General features: G+C 48.9%; 1 protein-coding gene across 12 annotated transcripts in view; it reads right to left on the minus strand.

The window, feature by feature from the left end:
* The window catches only part of frrs1b (ferric-chelate reductase 1b), a 133,613-nt gene that overhangs the window by 45,400 nt on the left and 67,286 nt on the right, over positions 1-20,927 (minus strand). For 7 of the 12 annotated variants that reach the window (XM_038793937.1, XM_038793940.1, XM_038793939.1 and 4 more), the window contains 6 exons: positions 15,815-16,014; positions 14,377-14,522; positions 12,123-12,217; positions 10,682-10,826; positions 8,751-8,933; positions 5,792-5,890 (listed from right to left, as the gene is read on the minus strand). In XM_038793937.1, coding sequence (XP_038649865.1) covers positions 5,792-5,890; positions 8,751-8,933; positions 10,682-10,826; positions 12,123-12,217; positions 14,377-14,522; positions 15,815-16,014 — 868 coding nt within the window. The remainder of the gene's footprint in view (positions 1-5,791; positions 5,891-8,750; positions 8,934-10,681; positions 10,827-12,122; positions 12,218-14,376; positions 14,523-15,814; positions 16,015-20,927) is intronic. The other 5 variants (XM_038793938.1, XM_038793941.1, XM_038793936.1 and 2 more) reach the window with 2 other exon arrangements.

Here is a 20,927-nt window from a genome sequence, read left to right on the forward strand (position 1 = left end):
CTGGACATTCCAACTGGTGCAGTGCAGCGCGAAGACAAGAAGCACTTGCCAAGGTTGATCGGAGTAGGTAATTCATCTTTTTTCTGCAATGCACCCTCGTCCTCTTAATCAGGCTACTGGCACCGAGCAGTGCTGCTACCTCTCTCGGGCAGAGTTCGTCACCTTGCCAGAAGGCTACCTGCTAGCCCGGTAGTATATTATAGCTCGCCTCTTCGCCACAGCATCCAGCAAAAGGCTGAGGGCTCCCTTCATAAATCTAGGAGCGAGTAAATCTAGCTCCCTTCCTCCTGGATTGAATGAAAGCAAGTACTGTGGAGCCGCTTAAACTTCACTGAAGTGCTCTAATGCTTTGCACCTTGGGAGACATTGTTCATGGGGGTGGGGGGGGGGGAACTTTTCAAAGTGCCTGAAAATTGTAATCCACATTGTGCCGCTGGGGCTGGCAGGAATCGCACTGGTTTTCTCACCAAAAATTACACTTGTTGGCCGGGATTCTCCGGTCCCGTGACGGGTTGAGAATCGCCCGGGGGGGGGGGGGGGGGGGGGGGGGGGGGGGGGGGATGCCTCGAATCCCGTCACGCCGCTCTGACACCGGGCCGCCCATTCTCCAGCGACTGGAGAATCAGCGTCAATCGCGCGCCGCAGTGCCAGTCAGGGGCCGTTAAAGGGCCCCCTCAGCGATTCTCCACGCTCGACGGGTTCAGTGCCCGCCGAGTTCCGCCGCCGTTGTTTGTGTATGATCCTACCCAGCAGGACCTCACCGTTCTGGCTGCAAGGGCCGTCCTAGTGGGGGTGCGGGGGAGCCAACTCCAGATAATTCATTAATACAAGGTTTTACAAAGTGCAGGTCACAACGGGTAGTGACCTGCACTTTGTGACCAAAGTGTGGGTAGGTCATGGGCAGCTGTCAGGAGGGTCGCGGCCGCGGTGTTTCCGATCACGGGAAGCTCCCAATGGCACCTTAACTTGTGAATGGTGGCTACTACTGGCTTTAAAATGAGAAAGAAATGAGGCTGTATTCAGTCTTCCACCCATAGAAGCAGCAATGAGCAGGTCACGTGTCCTGGACTTGATGTCAAGTGTCCTACACGTATGTAGTTTTGGTGTCAATTCACAGAATGGAGCATCTTCCATTTTCAAGTTGCTAAGCAAGGCAAGAGGACTGTGGAGGCTGATCATTTTGTTACAAGGGTGAGACAGCCACAGTCACAAATAAACAGTGTACCTACTGGCAAGAACTCACAACAGAAGCTGCTGGAGAAAGCTGCTCAGGAGAATCCACGGCAGCACAGAGCATTGTTAGCTCTGTACAGAGCTCAAGGCCCTCTGGTGGACAGCTGATAAAGAAGAAACGTAACTATTTTAAATTCATTTAAGGGATGTGGGCGTCGCTGGTTAGCCTAGCATTTATTGCCCAACCTTGGTTGCCCTTCGGAAGGTGGTGGTGGGCTTCCCACCTTGAAGCGCTGCAGTCCCTGAGCTGTAGCTGTGCCCACTGTGCAGTTGGGGACGGAGTGCCAGGATTTTGCCCCAGCGACAGTGAAGGAGCGGCGATATATTTCCAAGTCAGGATGGTGAGTGACTTGGAGGGCAACCTCCAGTTAGGGTTCCCAGGTGTCTGCTGTTTCTGTCCTTCCGGTAGTGGTTGTGGGTTTGGAAGGTGCTGTCTAAGGAACCTTGGCGAATTACTGTAGTGCATCTTGTAGATGGTACACACGGCTGCCACTGTTTGATGGTGGAGGGTTTAAATATTTGTGGAAGGGGGAGCAATCAAGCAGATTGCATTGTCCTGGATGGTGTCGAGCTTCTAGAGTGCTGTTGGAGCTGCACTCATCCAAGAAAGTGGAGAGTATTCCATTATACTTCTGACTTGTGCCTTGTAGAGGAGCTTTTCACAGTAACTTCATTGAAGCCTACTTGTGACAATAAGTGATTATTATTATTATTCTATAGATGGTGGACAGGCTTTCGGGGGCCAGGAGCTGAGTTACTCGCCCTCGAATTCCTAAACTTTGACCTGCCCTGGTAGCCACAGTATCAATATGGCTAGTCCAGTTCAGTTTCTGATCAATGGTAACCCCAGGATGACGTTTGTGGGGGATTCAACAATGGTAATGTCCTTGAATGTGAACGGCTGTAATGAGGTAGGGAGCTGAATAACCCTGGCAGAACCCAAACTGACCATCCGTGAGCAGGTTATTGCTGGGTAAGTGCTGCTTGATTTGGAATGATTTATTGTCATGTGTTCCAAGGTACAATGAAAGGTATTGTTCTGCATCTGGGACACTGTCTGTAAGGTATGGTTCTGTGTGTATGACTATGTCAGACTGTTGCTTGATCAGTCTGTGAGACAGCTCTCCCAACTTTGGCACAAGACCCCAGATGTAGATATGTAGAGGGACAGGTTGTGTTGAGGAAGCAGAGGCTGCAGAAGGATCTGGACAGGTTAGGAGAGTGAGCAAAGAAGTGGCAGATGGAATACAATGTGGAAAAGAGTGAGGTTGTACAGTTTGGTGAAAGAATGGAGGCACAGACTATTTTCTAAATGGGAAAAGACTTCGGAAATCAGAAACACAAAGGGTCTTAGGAGTCCTAGTTCAGAATTCTCTTAAGGTTAACATGCAGGTTCAGTTGGCAATTAGGAAGGCAAATGCAATATTAGCATTCATGTCGAGAGGGCTCGAATACAAGAGCAGGGATATTTTGTTGAGGCTATATAAACTCTGGTCAGACTCCATTTGGAATACTGTGAGCAGTTTTGGGCCCATATCCAAGGAACAATATGCTAGCCTTGGAGAGGGTCCAGAGGAGGTTCACAAGAATGATTTCCAGAATGAAAGATTTGTCATATAAGGAACGGTTGAGGACTCTGGGTTTGTACTCAATGGAGTTTAGGAGGATGAGGGACGATCTCATTGAAATTCACAGAATACTATGGGGCCTTAGATAGAGTGAACGGGAGATGATGTTTTCACTAGTAGGAGAAACTAGAACCTGAGGTGTAGCCTCAGACTGAAGTGGTGTTCCTTTAAAACAAGAGATGAGGAGGAATTTCTTCAGTCAGAGGGTGGTGAATCTGTGCATCTCTGACACAGAAGGCTGTGGAGGCCAAGTCACTAGGTGTCTTTAAGACAGAGATCAATAGGTTGTTGATTAATAACGGCATCATGGGTTATGGGGAGAAGGCAGGAGATTGGGGATTAGAAACATATCAGCCATGATTGAATGGCGGAGTTGAATTGCATGAGATTGAATGCTGGAAAACTTTGCAAGGTCCACAGGTGCCACAATGGGCGGGATTCACCTCGCGACCTCGCGAGGCATGTAAGCCAGGTAGATCGCGGAAGAGGGATCTCCGGGCATCAACCGGCCATGCCACGCTGCCTTTCGGGCGCAACACAGCAGGTAGATCTTGCCCAAAATGTCTAGAGGAGGTTTGAATGGCAGGATCCTGCATAGCTGCAGTCTAAAAGCAAAACTAAGGTGGGAAAAGGAAAATCAAGAGAGAAAACAAACTTGCAAAGAACAAGGAAAAGAAATTGGTAGTGGTTACCAGCTGAAAATGTCTTAAAGGCTGTAAAGTGCCCAGATGAAAGATGGGGGGGGGGGGGTAGTTCGTTGAACTTGCGTTGAGCTGAATTGGAATGCTGCAAGAGGCAAAAAGTGCAGGTTCAGTTCTCGTACCAGTTGAGGTTATTCATGAAGGCACAGCCTTCTCCAGCTTGTTCCTCATCTGAGATGTGGTGATCCTCAGGTGAAATCACTACCAGTAAGCTCTCAAAGGGGAAAGCAGCCTATGGTCACCTGGGACTGTGGTGACTTTACATTACATCACATTACACTAAATCGAAAGAGGTACAAGTGAATCGTTGTTTCATCTGGAAGGAGTGTTTGAGCCTTCATGATGAGAGAGGGAGAGGTAAAAGAGCAGATGGTGCATCTCCTTTTCTTGCATGGAAAGGTGCCATGGGAAGGAGAAGGGGACGTTGGGGGAAACTGGGAAGTGAACCAATGTATCACGGACGGAAGGGTCCCTTTAAAATGCTGAAAGGTGAGGGGAGGGCAAGTTGTGTTTGGTGGTAGCATCTCATCGTGTGTGGCAGAAATGGGCAGCGGATGATCTGTTGAACACAAGTGCTGTTATGATGGTATCATGATTCTCGGATGGAGAGGAAGGGGTAGAAATGCGAAATAGAGAAGATATGGTTGAAGGCCCTGTAAAGTATGGTAGGGGAGTGGGGAGGGAGTGATAAGTGGGGAGGAGTCTTCAGTTGAAGGCAAAAAAAGACAGGTCAGAAGCACCTGAATAGAATGATGCATTTTAAGAACGGGTGTGATGGAGACAGAGAAGCTGGGAGAATCCTTGTCCACTCTTCCCTGAAAAGAAGCAAGAAACAATCTCTGTGACAATTGCTCTGACAAACAGCACTCTGTGCTCGAGAAGCTACCTGTGCAAAGAAATGTCTTTTAACTTAGCTCCTCACTCTTTGTTCAACTCCCGATCATCTGATGAGGTGAGCTGAGCCACATCCGGACTCAATCCAACATATTTTTAATTTCAAACATAGGGCGCGATTCTCCGCTGCCCACGGCGGGTCGGAGAATAGCGGGAGGGCCTTCCCGACAATTTTCACGGCCTCCCGCTATTCTCCCCCCCCCCCCCTCCCCCCCCTTTCCGGCCGCCCCATACCTTTTTTACGGCGAACAGCAATTCTCCACAGGCCGATGGGCCGAAAACCGCGGAGTTTACGGCTGTTTTCACAGCTGCAATCACACCTGCTTTCAGCGTTCGTGAAAACGGCCGCAAAGTGCCCGTCCCGGACAACCATGGCACCGATTGGCACGGCCGTGCCAAGGGTGGCATGGGCCTGCGATCGGTGGGCACCGATCGCGGGCAGCGGGTCCGATACCCACGCACTATTTGTTCATCCGCCGGCCCGCAGGATCAGTCCGCAGGGCGGCCGAGGGTCATGACGGCCCGCGCATGCGCGGGTTTGACGTGTCTGCGTGATGACGTCATCCGCGCATGCGCGGCTGATGTCATAGTGCGTGTCAGCCGCATTGCTCTTGGCGGGCGGAGTTAGCGACGTTCGCTAACTCCGCGTTGCCGTGATTCCCCCGGCCCCGATACTAGCCCCGCCCGGGGGGGAGAATCGGGTCCTGGGACGGAGCTCCGAGGCTGGCATGAAACACGGCCAGTTTCACGCCAGCCTTCACGGCACGCCGGATTTGCGGAGAATCGCGCCCAGTTTTTGAAGCCAATTTAGAATACATTTAAACATGGCAATAATCTAAACTACATTAATGCTGGATGATATGGCACAGGAAGAGACCACTTGATCCATTTTGCCTGTGCCAGCCCTTAGAATGAGCTATCCAAAATAGTTCCATTCCATAGCTTTTGCCCCATACACCTGCATTATGTTTTCACTTCTTTCTATACAATATATTCAATTCCAATGCCATTTTCTCAAAGCAAACGTATGTCAATAGAATTACTTACGTCTAAATGATGTTTTATCAAATTTCAGAGGAACATTAGTTTACGCCAACAATGTTTGAGCTGTAGTCACTTGTTGCTATGCAAGAAAATGCAACCTACAATTTTCATATTTTCAGGTGCCACAAACTGCAATGACCAACCCTGTGTTCGTGCTGTTACTTGAGGGATGGATGAGGACACTCTTCATCTTTAAAAGGTGCACAGAAACTTTGTAAGGACCTGCCTCATTCAGACAGGTATATAGATCAATTGAGAACATAATTAGGAAGTTAGCATTTCTGCACCCACCTGAGAGTTCAATATTGGATGTGAACGGCCAGTGGAATGGGCTGGATTGATCTGCACACTTTGGTCATTTACAATGCATAAATAGATGTCATCATTACCCTGGTAACAGAAGATTGTTAAGTAAATATAAATCACACTTGGAATAACGAAGCCACATTCTGTCAATATACCGCCTAATGGATTTGCACTAATTTTAGGTGCACTGTTTACTTTTCTATGACCAAAATTTAATAAGGTTCTACTGCCAACAGATACATTCCAGACTTCTACATCCTTGTCATTATCCTGTAACAATTCGTTACTGGTCCAACCATAACTTTGCTCTTTCACACTTCTTGTGGGATTTTTGGAAAAGATTGCTCCTGAGTTTTTCAATGTTTTATGGGATTGGGTGAGTGGGTGGAGGATGGGGTGTATTCTGAGGGGCAGAAATGAGGCAGTAGTTCCCTGACAATGATGGGGAATGACCTATAGTCCTGTTACCAATACTGCTGTAGTCGCTGCAAACTCCAACCAGGCTAAATGCAGAAATGTCATTAAATGTTTTGCCTAGTTCAGCTGGCAGTTCCAGTCAAAGATAGGTCACCAGATAAGTTGTGGAGTTTATTTCAAATGTTAATAACCAGTTTTAAACATTTGATTGCTTGTAATTCATCATTCCAGTAAATGCAATGAGTCTTAGAATTTAAATGTTGGCATTTGTTAATACTGAAACCATTATGGCTGTCAAATTGTTCGATTCACAGTAAAAAAAGTATATGATGTGGAGATAGAACATAGAACAGTACAGCACAGAACAGGCCCTTCGGCCCTCGATGTTGTGCCAAGCAATGATCACCCTACTCAAACCCACGTATCCACCCTATACCCGCTACCCAACAACCCCCCCCCCCCCCCTAACCTTACTTTTTAGGACACTACGGGCAATTTAGCATGGCCAATCCACCTAACCCGCACATCTTTGGACTGTGGGAGGAAACCGGAGCACCCGGAGGAAACCCACGCACACACGGGGAGGACGTGCAGACTCCACACAGACAGTGACCCAGCCGGGAATCGAACCTGGGACCCTGGAGCTGTGAAGCATTTATGCTAACCACCATGCTACCATGCTGCCCTTAACTGCCCAGATGCTGGCGTTGGACTGGGGTGAGCACAGTAAGAAGTCCTACAACACCAGGTTAAAGTCCAACATGTTTATTTTGAATCACTAGCTTTCGGAGCACTGCTCCTTCCTCAGGTGAATGAGAAGATGGGTTCCAGAAACCTATATATAGACAAAGTCAAAGATGCAAGACGATACTTTGAATGTGAGTCTTTGCAGGTAATTAATTCTTTACAGATCCAGACGGAGCAACTGGAGAGAGGGATAATCACAGATTAAAGAGGTGTGAATTGTCTCAAGCCAGGACAGTTGGTAGGACTTCTCAAGACCAGGCCAGATGATGGGGGGGTGAATGTAATGCGACATGAATCTAAGGTACTTGCTGCAATGCATCATGTAAACGGTACAGACTGCAGCCTCGGTGGTGGAGGGAATGAATGCTGAAGGTGATGGATGGGGTGCCAATCAAGCGGACTGATTTGTTCTGGATGGTGTTAAGTATTGTTGGAATTAAGACTTGATCTGATTATAGAAAAAGGTAGTCTCACATTGGAGTGTCAAAACCTGGTTTATAAACTGCCTCTGAACCTGCACAGTTGTTTTAACTTAACAGGAGTTGGTTTCAATAAACATTCTCACCCACATACTGAAGACACCTAAATGTTAAATGCTCAAAAGTGAAACTCTGCAGATATCGGTGAGCAAGAATACTGACAACTCTCTACTCGGTAGGAGGTTTCCAACAAGAGCCAGGGCTAAGAGAGAGATGGAGTGGATTGAACTGGAGTATTGTGTGCAGTTTGAACAGCACACCTGCAGTATTGTGTGCAGTTTGAACAGCACACCTGGAGTATTGTGTGCAGTTTTGGTCTCCTGCTCTGAGGAAGGATGTTCTTGCTCTCGAGGGAGTGCAGCAAAGGTTTACCAGACTGATTCCAGGGATGGCGGGACTGTCATATGAGGAGAGATTGACTCGGTCTTTGGGGCAGGGTAGCATAGTGGTTAGCACAATTGCTTCACACTCCAGGGTCCCAGGTTCGATTCCCGGCTTGGACCACTGTCTGTGCAGAGTGTGCATATTTTCCCCGTGTCTGCGTGGGTTTTCTCCGAGTGCTCCGGCTTCCTCCCACAGTCCAAAGATGTGCAGGTTCGGTGGATTGGCCATGCTAAATTGCCCTTCGTGTCCAAAATTGCCCTTCGTGTTGGGTGGGGTTACTGGATTGTGGGGATAGGGTGGAGGTGTTTGCTTGGGTAGGGTGCTCTTTCAAAGAGCCGGTTCAGACTCGATGGGCCGAATGGCCTCCTTCTGCACTGTAAATTCTATGAAATCTAGGTTGGGATTGTTCTCGCTGGAGTTCAGAAGAATGAGGGGGGATCTCGTAGAGACTTATAAAATTCTAACAGGACTAGACAGGGTGGATGCAGGGAAGATGTTACCAATGATGGTTGTGTCCAGAACCAGGGGTCACAGTCTGAGGATTCAGGGTAAACCATTTCGGACTGAGAAAAGAAGACATTTCTTCACACAAAGAGTGGTGAGCCTGTGAAATTCATTGCCACAGGAAGTGGTTAATGCTAAAACTTTAAAAATACTCAAGAGGCGACTGGATATAGCACTTGGGGAGAATGAGATCAAAGGCTATGGGGAGAAAGCAGGATTAGGCTATTGAGTTGGATGATCAGCCATGATCGGGATGAATGACGGAGCAGGCTCAAAGGGCCAAAAGGCCTCCTCCTGCTCCTATGTATCGATGTATGTAATGATTGTCATATCAGCAGATCCCAAAACATTGTAAATATTAGCAACTGCCTTCATCCAATACAAGGAGAATTTTAAATTCCTATGATACTGACCATCCATTTGTCATCTGACAGGGCGAAAGAAATGTAACCATGCGAAGGTCCACTCAACTCAAACAGCACTGAAGATTCTTGCATTTTGAAGGAGAGGAAGAAGCACAATCGATCCAGCTCAGGGTCACATCCAAAGGGATCCCGCAGACAGAATGTTTTACTGCCGCATTCTGTCACATTGAACTGGCAACAGAACAAGCTAAAATGGATCATTTCCACACAGTTGGTGACTGAGCATAACACATTTTTCCATTGTTTTAAACGTTCATGTCATGTGAGAGTACCTTGAAGAAATGGGTGTTTTCAATCTGTGTGTATATAAATATCTGTAGTGAGTGTACCTTTAAGAAATGTGTGTTTATTACTGCAGTAATATCAGAGAGGGGGTGAAGCTGGGCTGTCCGTCAGCTTTTTACTTTTGTTTTAGGCTGCTTGCTGCTGGGTGTGTTTTAGTTTCGTTTTCAGAGCTGGATAGCTGCAGTCACCGCCAGAAGGTGTATTAGAGTCTCTGAAATCTAAAGACTGTAAATCGATCCTGGTGATTTGAAACTAATAACAGCAGTGACTTTAACCTGATGTGCTTTTGATAAAAGATGTTTTAAGTCTTATGGATGTTAAAGGAAAGCTTAAAGGATTACTTAGTGTTGTATTCTTTGGGGATTGTATTTGAATTGATGGTTGCTAAGATGTTCACTGTATGTTTTAAAAAGGCTAAGTTGAGTTCATAGAATAAACATTGTTTTGCTTTAAAAAATACTTTTCCTTTTCTGCTGTAGAGTGGGCCGTGTGCTCCCCATACCACAATCTAGCAAAGGTTGTGGGTCAGGTGAACTCCATGATACACATTGGGGTTCTCTAAACCCTGGTCCATAACAGTTCATTACAAAAATAATTTAAAATTATTTCCATGTACACAGCTGATTTAAAGAGGTGGTACCCTCATCAAATGATATGCCTGGAAATAGGCATCAATGATGCCAGGTGGAAAATCGATGTGTTCGCCAAAGGAACAGTGCAGTGGTTAAAATCCGGAATGCCCAAAGTTAAAGCAGGAGATTGAGAGAATCCCAGGGAAATTCTCACTAAAAGGGTTTTGGAAAGCCTGATTTGGGCCTGATTTGGCACAGCATGACATCTCACAAACTCTTCTGCTGGGGCGAATCGATTACTTGACACAAAAAGTCTGAGAACCAGTCAAATTTTCTACATTGATCAGAATCATTCACTGCAACCAATCATCAGGGGCTGGATTCTCTGTAGCCCAACGGCGAAATCGTGATCGGCAATCAGGCGGAGAATGGATTCTGATGCCGGAATCAGAGCCAGTGCCAGTTTGACGCCTATCCGCAATGTTCCACACCCTCCAAACCCGCGCCATCATTACCCACACGCCACGTGGCATTTCAATACCATTGGGGCGTCATGGCCAGTCGACCCATGTTGCTCTGCCCCCGATGGGCCGAGTTCCCGACGGCGCGAACCACGTCAGGAACCCGGCGTGCCGGCTGCAGACAGTGTCCAGCACCTCCACACTCAGCCGGGATCCAGAGGTGTGGGCTTGGGTAGGGAGCTCTGTCCAAGGGCTGGTGCAGACCCGATGGGCTGAATGACCTCCCTCTGCACTGTAAAGTCTATGATTCTATGTCCTGCTTTTCTGGAATGATGCTGCCAGTAGGAATTCTGTTCCGTTATTGAGAAATCCCAAGATAGGTTTCCACATTAATTGAAATTGAATTTCACCTTTTGGGCCAGTTAAAGTGTGACAGAAAGGCACATTTTCATAAAATAACATTTAATTTTAGCGCAAATTCAGAAACTCATCCACGTATCCACTTAAAACATGGAGAAAAATTAATTCTAAACATCCTGTTTCGTCTCTTTCCCCCTTGAAATCCAACATCTTATCCTGAATCTATTTGGAGGGCACTTACTGGTTTCGTCAACTGGGAGGTAATTGGCAAGATTTGCGGAGCTTCTGTTATAGTCTGTGCTGGTAGAGGAGGGGCGTTTAGTTGAGAAATCACTGGACCACGTAATTTCACCCAGTAAATGTTGAACTTCTGAACCACCGTGACCCTGAAATGAAGAAAGGTGAAGTTAAGGACGAATTTCAGTCTTGCTTTGCCCTTCTTTAGTCAGAAAACAAGGCAAACACTTACCAGTGGATGAAGGGGAGGGTGGGGGTCAATCTCCTTTGCTAAACTCTTGATACAAACCTGTTTGGCCACCTCCAAATCTCAATGGAGACCAGGGGCTGGATTCTCCGATTGTGAGGCTATACCCTCACGCCGCGTGGGAACGGTGGTGCTTTACGCCCGGAAGTTCGGCGCAAAATGGCCACTGATCCTCCGTGTAGCTAGAGGCAGCGTAGAGCAGCCGGTCTAGCTGATACAGCCCGGAGAATTGCCGGGTCCATGGCCACACATGCGCATGTGGCAGCCTGCAGTGGCGATGCCGTGCAACATGGCGGGGGTCTCGCGGGCCTGGCCTGAAAAATCGTGCCCTCCATTTGGCTGGCTCGCGCATTTGCGGGCCATCCCCCCCACAGTGCCCCCAGCCCCTGATAAAGTCCCCCCTGCCCGCAGATCGGCCCTACCCCGACTGCGGCGGCTCTTGACTGAGTCCGCAGCTGCCACGCTGAGTTCCTGATGGTTGAGACCACACATGACCAACGCTGTTGGGATCTCCGTCGGTCAGAGGCGGAGCCGCGGGGTGTGGGCCTCAGGCAACGTGCTGAGGCCGTCGATATGTCGCGCGCCGTATTCTCCGAGTAAGTCGCTCTGGAGGAGATGGAGCGTTGTGAAAGGGGCGCGCCCCTGATCTGGTTGAGAACTTTGATTCACCGACGGATCGCCGAATGCGATTTCAGCCTCAGCGCCCGAAGAATCTAGCCCCACATCTCCTTCTCTTGAGCTAAACTCTCTGAATGCTTCAGAGTTATCCGAGAAGAGCCCAAACCTGACAAGTGTTTCTGGTTTCGCTACAAATGATAAGCAAAAAAATCAACCCCAAGAGTTAATTAAAGATGCAGACCCTCCAGTGCAATAAAGGTACATCTTTGTACACTGCCCGGCAATAGGGTAGCAGGGTTCCTGATGCTTCAGAGAATCTAAATTCCTTTACTCTGGATTGTCGGGTCACTGATGGATAAAAACAGTACTGGAGATATATATCTATAATTCTCATCACAATAAATTGTGACAGTCTGGAAATCCCTCATGCGCTCACATTTACACTAACTTACAATTTGCACCCCCATTTTAGACCAAACACTCACGACTGAACAATGTGGAAAGCTATCTTAATTTTATTACGAAGAGAGAGATGTTTAATCCAGTGAATTCTATTTATCAAATGTACTGCAATGCTTACAGGAATTGGACGTGACCTCGTTTTGTTACCGGCGGATTCCACAGCACCACAATTGTGTGCTTTCCAGATGCGCTCGTGTGACTGACTGCGGAATCCTGTGGAAGAGAGACAAAAGCAAAATCCTCAATACAAGCTGGCTTCATACAACAAATATGTTCAGTGCATCAAAACGCTTCATATTTTTACTTGATGTCTAGACTAAGTCTCTAATATTCAAAGAATCCATAAAATTTCTATGTATGGCTGATCACAAATTGACTTTATGTTGAAGGCAAGCTGTTGTTCGACTGGAAACATAGGAGGAAGATGATGGCACTGTATTAATATTACTGGACTAGTAATCCAGCCAGTCCAGGCTAATGCTCTGGGGAACACAAATTCAAATCCCATTCAAAGGGATTCAATGTGTGGCATAATTTGGCTCCAACCCCATCTGCAAGTTTGCTGATGATGCGACCGTAGGGGGTCGGATCTCGAACAATGATACATCAGAGTATAGGAACCGAGTGGCGTAGTGTCTCCCTCAACATGAGCAAAACTAAGGAGCTGGTCATTGAATTCAGGAAGTGAAGTATCGTACACACCCCTGTCTGCATCAATGGTGCCGAGGTGGAGATGGTTGACAGCTTCTAATTCTGAGGTGTGCACATCATCAACAATCTGTCCTGGTCCACCCACGACGACGCTACGACCAAGAAAGCATAACAGTGCCTATACCTCCTCAGAAAAGTAAGGAACTTTGGCATGTCCACATTGACTCTTACCAATTTTTACAGATGCACCATAGAAAGCATCCTATCTGGCTGCATCACAGCCTGGTATCACAACTGTTCAGCCCAAGACCATAAGAGAGTTGTGAACACAGCCCAGTCCATCACACAAAATTGACTCTGTCTACACCTCCCGCTGCCTTGGGAAAGCGGGCAGCAAAATCAGAGACCCCTCCCACCCGAGTTATTCTCTCTTCCAACCTCTTCCATCAGGCAGCAGATACACAAGTCTGAGAACACGGGCTAACAGGTTCAAAAACATCTTCTTCCCCATTGTTATCAGACTCCTGAATGACCCTCTTATGGATTGACCTGATATCTTCACACATCTTCACTACCGAGTAGCACTACACTCGGTATGCTTCATCCAATGCCTGTGTGAACTGTATGCAGAACAAAACTGTACCTCAGTACACCTGACAATAAATCAAATCCCTGGCATCCCTGGTGAAATTTAAACTCAATTAAAATGTAGAGCGCAATCTACCCCAATAGGAATAGAGGCCCATAACAAGCAAATTTAGCCGAGTGTTTCCCACCTCTCGGAGCACAATGCCAAGGTGCCAGCCTGCCTAGAGGGAGACCCCCTAGGAGACCAGCACTGAATGGCTATTGCCCGAGGTCTCCAAGGCGAAGGAGTTAGATCCCAATGCCTTGGGTAGATCGTGGGAGAGCATATTAGAGCGAGACTAGCAGTCTCACTCATGCAGAATTGCTGAAAAGTGATCCAACCACAATGGGTGGGATTCACAATGTGACGTCTCACCAGATTGCATTAGATCCCGCGATGCTTGGCGAGCCAGGTAGATCCTGGAAGAGGGTTCGCCTGGAATCTACCGGCCGTGCTGCCTCTCGGGCGTAATGCAGCCAGTAGATCATGCCCCCAGTATTGAAAGCCCACCTCAATAATGGCGACTATGAAACTATCATCAATTGTCATATAACCCATCTGGTGGTGACCCTCAGGTTAAATCGCTACCAGTCAGCTCTCTCACAAAAGGGGAGAGCAGCCAATGGCCCTGGGGATTATGGTGACTTTCATTTCATCTGGTTCACTAATTCCTTTGAGGAAAGATATTTTCCATCTTTACCTGATCTGGTCTACATGGGAGTCCAGGTCCACAGCAATGTGGTAGACTCTTAACTGCTTAGAAATCGTCACAGTTCAATAGGAAGTAGGGATGGGCAACAATTGCTGGCTTTGCCAGTGGTCTCCATTGTGGTTTTTAAAAAGTGCTGTGCACGATACAGAATAAATTTGGATGAGGAAGGCCTTTGAGCCCATTCTAGTTCATCCAGCTTGGGAAATCTACATTTCGCCATCACTTCAGATCATTTGCTTTTCCCCCGTGCCCAAGACACCTTTTACATAAATTTAAAATGATGCCATTTTCAGCTTTTCTGACCAACTATACAAAATTTCAATTTGGCTTTTTTTTAAGAAATTCAGTAATTCATTTAGAATTAACAATGCAGTTACACACTTTTGCATCTCCACATGTCAGAAGCTGGGAGGCCTTATCAATAAGACTAAAAGTTCCAACAGGCCCGTCGTTTAGGTCAGCAGCATCGCGTGCTTGTATAAAAAATCCTTGGAATGAAGTTCCAGACTGTCTCACAGTGAGGGTAACTGAAACCAAGGGGAAACATTGTCAGAGTATGGAAACAAACATTCAACATGCAGGCATCACTGCATTCTGGAGTATACCAAGAGAAGTGGTGACAAACGGCAGAAGGCATCTCCCCAATAAAAGTAGAGAAAACCACTCAGATAGTTATCCCAAGTCCAGAACTAGGGGTTACAGTTTGGGGATAAGGGGGTAAACCTTTTAGGACTGAGGTGAGGAGAAATGTCTTCACTGTGGTGAATTGATGGGATTCACTGCCACAGAAAGTAGTTGAGGCCAAAACATTGTGTCATTTCAAGAAGGAGATAATAATAACCTTTATTATTGTCACAAGTAGGCTTACGTTAACACTGCAATGAAGCCACTATGAAAAGCCCCTAGTCGCCACATTCCGGCACCTGTTTGGATACACTGAGGGAGAATTCAGAATGTCCAATTTACCTAGCATCACGACCGGGATTCTCCGCCCCGTGACATTTCTGCCCCGATCGGCCGGCAGTACTCTCCATTACGCCGGCCGGTCAATGGGGTTTCCCATTGTGGGGCAGCCCCACGCCGTCGGGAAACCCCCGGGCGCCGGCATAATGGAGAATTATGCCGGCGGAGAATTTCGGCCCACGTCTTGTGAGAGGAAGCCGGAGCTCCCGGAGGAAATCCACGCAGACACAGGGAGAATGTGCAGACTCCGCACAGACAGTGACCCAAGCCGGGAATCAAACCTGGAACCCTGGCATGTGAAGCAGCAGTGCTAAACACTGTGCTACGGTGGGGCTAAAGGAATCAAGGGATATGGGGGGAAGGCGAGGTCAAGGTATTGAACTTGATGATCAGCCATGATTATAATGAATGGCGGAGCAGGCTAGAAGGGCCGAATGGGCTCCTCCTGCTGCCATTTTCTATATATGCATTATAAATTGTTGTTCCCCCATTATAGTTTGGTAATTTCTTGCAAACTATCCTTGATAAGTGCAAGATGGAAAGCTTGGGTAGTATGTGGCTTTCTTTATCAAGACTATCACCATCTTCATGGAGGTAGCCTCTCAAATTGGCTGCCATTGAGCCAGCTGTCAAATTAAGGAATGATCTAGGAAATTATTCAGCTGCATCAAACTACAAACAACAGAAAGCATTCCAAATATTACTGAATATCGTACCAAATAATCTATACTGTGACACATTTTGCTTCAACACTGATCAAATGGATTTGCACTGATCAAATTAATATAATCGCAAGTTAACGATTGTAACATAAAATTTGAAAAAAATGTTTGGGCTGTTAAAAAAATATCCACACCTTTTATTTGGTCCTTTGAGGTGAATACATCTTTGTCCACTGTGATAATGGCAGGGCCCGACGATTTCTGAGGAAAATATCCATGGTTTGGCGACATGGTGTCACAAGCAATGGTCACCTGACCATTTGCGTAAGCTGCTATTGGCTCCACAAAGATGCTAAGTACAGCAAATAAACCAGGAATACACAGACCCATTCTACTGTGGAAACAGAAAATAATTGTTTCAATTGGTGGTGATTTCTGTTAAGTTTCCCAGAGATCAAATTAAACAACCACCAAATAGTAATATTTATTTGGTAAACAATAATTAAGAAACTCATAGTTAAAGCTAACTCTTTGCGGTTAAAAAGTAACATTTATTATGTCAGTGTTGCCGTTGGCTCAGTATAACACTCATTTCTGAGTCAGAAGGGATCATGTCCTTCCCCAGAGGCTTGACTACATAACCCACCCCTGCACCATTACCTCAGGTGTCCTCTAAAGGTTCATGTTTCTCCTTGCCTCATCAACTAAAAACATAGTGTCAATTTTCACATGTAAGCTGAAGCCACCCAGCTCTATCTCACTATCACCGCTCTCAACCTCTACATTGACTTGCTGCTTGTCTGATATCCTGTACTGGACAAGCAAAATATCTACCAATTACATATTGAGATCACCAAAGCCATGGTCTTCAGTTCTGGCCATGAACTCTCTTCTCCAGACACACCAGCTCCAAATCTCGCCTTTACAACTGTATGAGGCTCAATCTGACTTTTCATCACCATATTTGTACACAAAAATGAGTTTCCAGAACATACCCATTTCATCACTAAGACAGTCTGTTACCACCTCTAATAGTCTAATTCTGCCCCCGTTTCAGTTTATCTGTTGCCTGGTGCACTATCAATTACGACGCGACAATAGTAGAGCGTAATCGAGGCTTTATTACGCAGAGATGTGTAGCCTCCCGCAGCTGCTGCCGAACTGGCTGCAGCTCGGAGAGTCCACACATTTATACTCCGCCTACTGGGCGGAGCCAGCAGGCAGGGATCTACCCCCTACCTGTAGTACAACCTTACCGTAATACACCTCATATGCGATATATATATATACACACACACACACACACACACACAACAGTGGTGACTACCACATTCACCCCCTGTTAAAAAAAAAAAGAGTCCAGCGGATGTGGTGGAAGACTAGTTACAGGTATAGGTTAACATTTTAGGAAAAGTTTACAAATTCAGACGATCGGGCGCCTTGATCCTCCATTGTGAGCGCCGCAGTCCGGGTGGCGATGCAGGCATCGGTTCGGTCGCCGGTGACTACAGGAGCGTGTCGACCTCATCTTCATCCCCGGGTGGGACCAAGGGGAGGATGGATCTTCCTAGAGTGGGGGCTGTGGTGAGGTGCGCTGGGGGAGAAAGGGTGGCGTCGGGGCAGAAGGGGTGGTGTGGGAACGCAGCTGGCGCCAGGTGCCTGAGGGAGAGAGTGTCTTGGCGGCCGTCAGGGTACACCACGTAGGCGTACTGTGGTTCGCATGGAGTAGCTGTACCCTCTCAACCAACGGGTCTGCCTTGTGGAGCCGCACGTGCTTGCGGAGGAGAACGGGTCCTGGAGCTGCCAGCCACGTTGGGAGCAAAACCCCGGAGGTGGACTTCCTGGGGAAGGCAAAGAGATGTTCATGAGGGGTTTCATTAGTCACGTTGCAAAGGCGACCGAATGGAGTGAAGGGCGTCGGGGAGGACCTCTTGCCAGCGGGAGGCCGGGAGATTTTTGGACCGGAGGGCCAGCTGGACGGCCTTCCAGACTGTCCCATTCTCCCGTTCCACTTGCCCTTTTCCCCAGGGGTTGTAACTGGTCGTCCTGCTCGAGGCAATGCCCTTGCTGAGCTGGTACTGGCACAGCTTATCACTCATAAATGAGGACCCCCGGTCGCTGTGGACGTAGGCAGGGAAACAAACAGAGCAAAGATGGTGTTGAGGGCTTTGATGATGGTGGCAGACGTCAGATCGAGGCATGGGACGACGAAGGGGAATCTGGAGCATTCGGCGACCACGTTAAGAAAGTACATGTTTCGGTCGGTGGATGGGAGGGGCCCTTTGAAATCCACTCTGAGGTGTCCAAAGGGGTGGGAGGCCTTCACTAGGTGCGCTCGGTCTGGCCGGTAGAAATGCGGTTTACACTCCGCGCAGACCTGGCAGTCTCTCTGATAGCCCTGACCTCCTCGATGGAGTAGGGCAGATTGCGGGCCTTTATGAAGTGAAAAAACCGAGTGACCCCTGGGTGACAGAGATCATCTTGCAGGGTCCGGAGTCGCTCCACTTGTGCGCTGGCACATGTACCTCGGGATATGGCATCGGGGGGGCTCGTTGAGCTTACCGGGGCGATACGAAATCTCATAATTGTAGGTGGAGAGCTCGATCCTCCACCTCAAGATATTATCATTTTTGATCTTGCCCCTCTGTGTGTTATTGAACATGAAGGCAACCGACCTTTGGTCAGGGAGGAGAGTGAATCTCCTGCCGGCCAGGTAATGCCTCCAATGTCGCACAGCTTCTACGATGGCTTGGGCCTCCTTCTCGACGGAGGAGTGCCAAATTTCGGAGGCATGGAGGGTGCGTGAAAAGAATGCCACGGGCCTGCCTGCCTGGTTGAGGGTGGCGGCCAGAGCGATGTCTGATGCATCGCTCTCGACTTGGAAGGGGAGAGTCTCGTCGACCGCGTGCATCGCGACCTTGGCGGTGTTGGCCTTGATACGGTTGAAGGACTGGTGAGCCTCGGCTGTCAGTGGGAAAACGGTGGAGTGAATGAGTGGGCCGGCCTTGTCCGCATAGTTAGGGACCAACTGGGCATAGTACGAGCAGAACCCCAGACATCGTTTGAGGGCCTTGGGGCAGTGAGGAAGGGGGAGTTCCATGAGGGGGGGCATGCGATTGGGGTCGGGCCCTAGAACTCCATTTTGAACCACATAGCCGAGGATGGCTAATCGGTTAGTGCTGAACACCCACGTCTCCTTGTTGTACGTTAGGTTGAGGAGTTTGGCGGTGTGGAGGAATTTAGAAAGGTTGGCGTTGTGGTCCTGCTGGTCGTGGCCGCAGATGGTGACATTATCCAGGTACGGGAAGGTGGCCCGCAGTCCGTACTGGTCAACCATTTGGTCCATTTCCCATTGGAAGACCAAGTTAGTGACGCCGAAGGGAACCCTAAGGAAGTGGTAAAGGCAGCTGTCCGCTTCAAACGCGGTGTGCGGGCGGTCCGCCTTGCGGATGGGGAGCTGGTGGTTGGCAGATTTCAGTTCCACTGCTGAAAAGACCCGGTACTGTGCAATCTGATTGACCATATCAGATATGCATGGGAGGGGATACACGTCGAGCTGCATGTACCGATTGATGGTCTGACTGTAGTCAACGACCATCCTGTTTTTCTCCCCAGTTTTCACAGCTACCACTTGGGCTCTCCAGGGGATGTTGCTGGCCTCGATAATACCTTCCCGTAGCAGCCGCTGGACCTCAGACCTGATGAAGGTCCTGTCCTGGGCACTGTACGTCTGCTCCTCGTGGCGACGGGTTTACAATCCGGAGTGAGGTATGCAAACAGAGAAGGCGGGTCGACCTTAAAGGTCGTGAGACCGCAGACAGTAAGGGGTGGTAGGGGCCCGCCAAATTTCACGGTTAGACTCTGGAGGTTACACTGGAAGTCCAGGCCGAGTAGCAAGGCAGCGCAGAGGTTGGGGAGGATGTAGAGCCGGAAGCTGCTGAACTCTACGCCCTGGATGGTGAGGGTGGAAGTGCAGTACCCCCGGATCGCCACGGAGTGGGAACCGCAGGCCAGGGAGATTTTCTGGTTAATGGGGTGTACCGTGAGGGAGCAGCGCCTTACCGTATCAGGGTGGATGAAGCTCTCAGTGCTCCCCGAATCCAGAAGGCATGATGTCTTGTGCCCATCGACCTTCACTCTCGTCGACGCGGATGCGAGGTTGTGCGGTCGTGAGGTCGGGACTGGTCGATCGTGATGGAGGTGAGACGTGGCTGGTGTTGGAAGACTTCTGGCTGGTCGGCGGCAGTTGCAGGCGATGAGCGGCCCGATGAGGTGCCCAACGAGCAGCGGTCCTGAGACGTTAAAGATGGTGGCGCCCATGGGCCGCATGTGTCCTGAGGCAAGCAAGATGGAGGCGCCCATGTGCCCTGAGGTGAGCAAGATGGCGGCGCTGACGGGCCGCACGTGTTCTGAGCTGGGGAAGATGGTGGCGCCCATGGGCCGAATCGAGCGGGCCTGGCACACAGCAGCAAAATGTCCTTTCTTCCCGCAGGCCTTGCAGAGCGTACTCCGTGCCGGGCAGCGCTGCCGGGGGTGCTTTGTCTGTCCGCAGAAGTAGCACTTGTGTCCCCCAGGGTTGGTTGGCTGCCGCACGGCGCAGGCTTGGGGTTGGCTGGGGGCGGTCGTTGGTGGGGTCCACAATGGGGTGTTTGCTGGCAGGGTCCATGATGTCCAGGAGGGGGGGGGCGCTGTGCGGTCTGGAGCGTACGCGTGTACATTACGTGAGGCAACCGTTAGTGGGATTGTGAGTTTCTTGGTCACCGCAAAGTCGAGGGTAGCCCCTTCTAAGAGGCACTGCCGGATGTACGCTGACCCTATGCCCGTAACGAAAGCGTCCCTAATTAGGAGTTCAGAATATTCAATGGCTGAAACGGCCTGGCAATCGCAGTCCCTCACCAGGGCGTGCAGGGCACGCCAGAAATCTTCCACAGAGTCATCCGGGGAGTTGATGCCACGTGGACAGGAGGTGCCTGGCATAGATTTTGCTGGTCTGCTGAGTGTAGTTCTACTTCAGTAGCGCCATGGCCTCAGCGTAGGTAGGCGCGTCCCGGATGAGGGGAAGATATTGGAGCTCAGCCGCGTGTACAGGATCTGGAGCTTCTGTCCCTCTGAGGGTTGTTCTGTCGCAGATCCGATGTAGGCTTCAAAACAAGCTAGCCAATATGCGAAGGCCGACTTGGCGTTGTCTGCTTGAGGGTGCAGCTGCAGTCGATCAGGCTTGATGCGGAGATCCATTGTTGTAAAATCTCTGCGTAATAAATTGATGCACTATCAATTACGACGAGACGAGAGTAGAGTGTAATCGAG

The sequence above is a fragment of the Scyliorhinus canicula genome, chromosome 4 (assembly GCF_902713615.1).
Source record: "Scyliorhinus canicula chromosome 4, sScyCan1.1, whole genome shotgun sequence".
Classification (NCBI taxonomy): domain Eukaryota; kingdom Metazoa; phylum Chordata; class Chondrichthyes; order Carcharhiniformes; family Scyliorhinidae; genus Scyliorhinus; species Scyliorhinus canicula.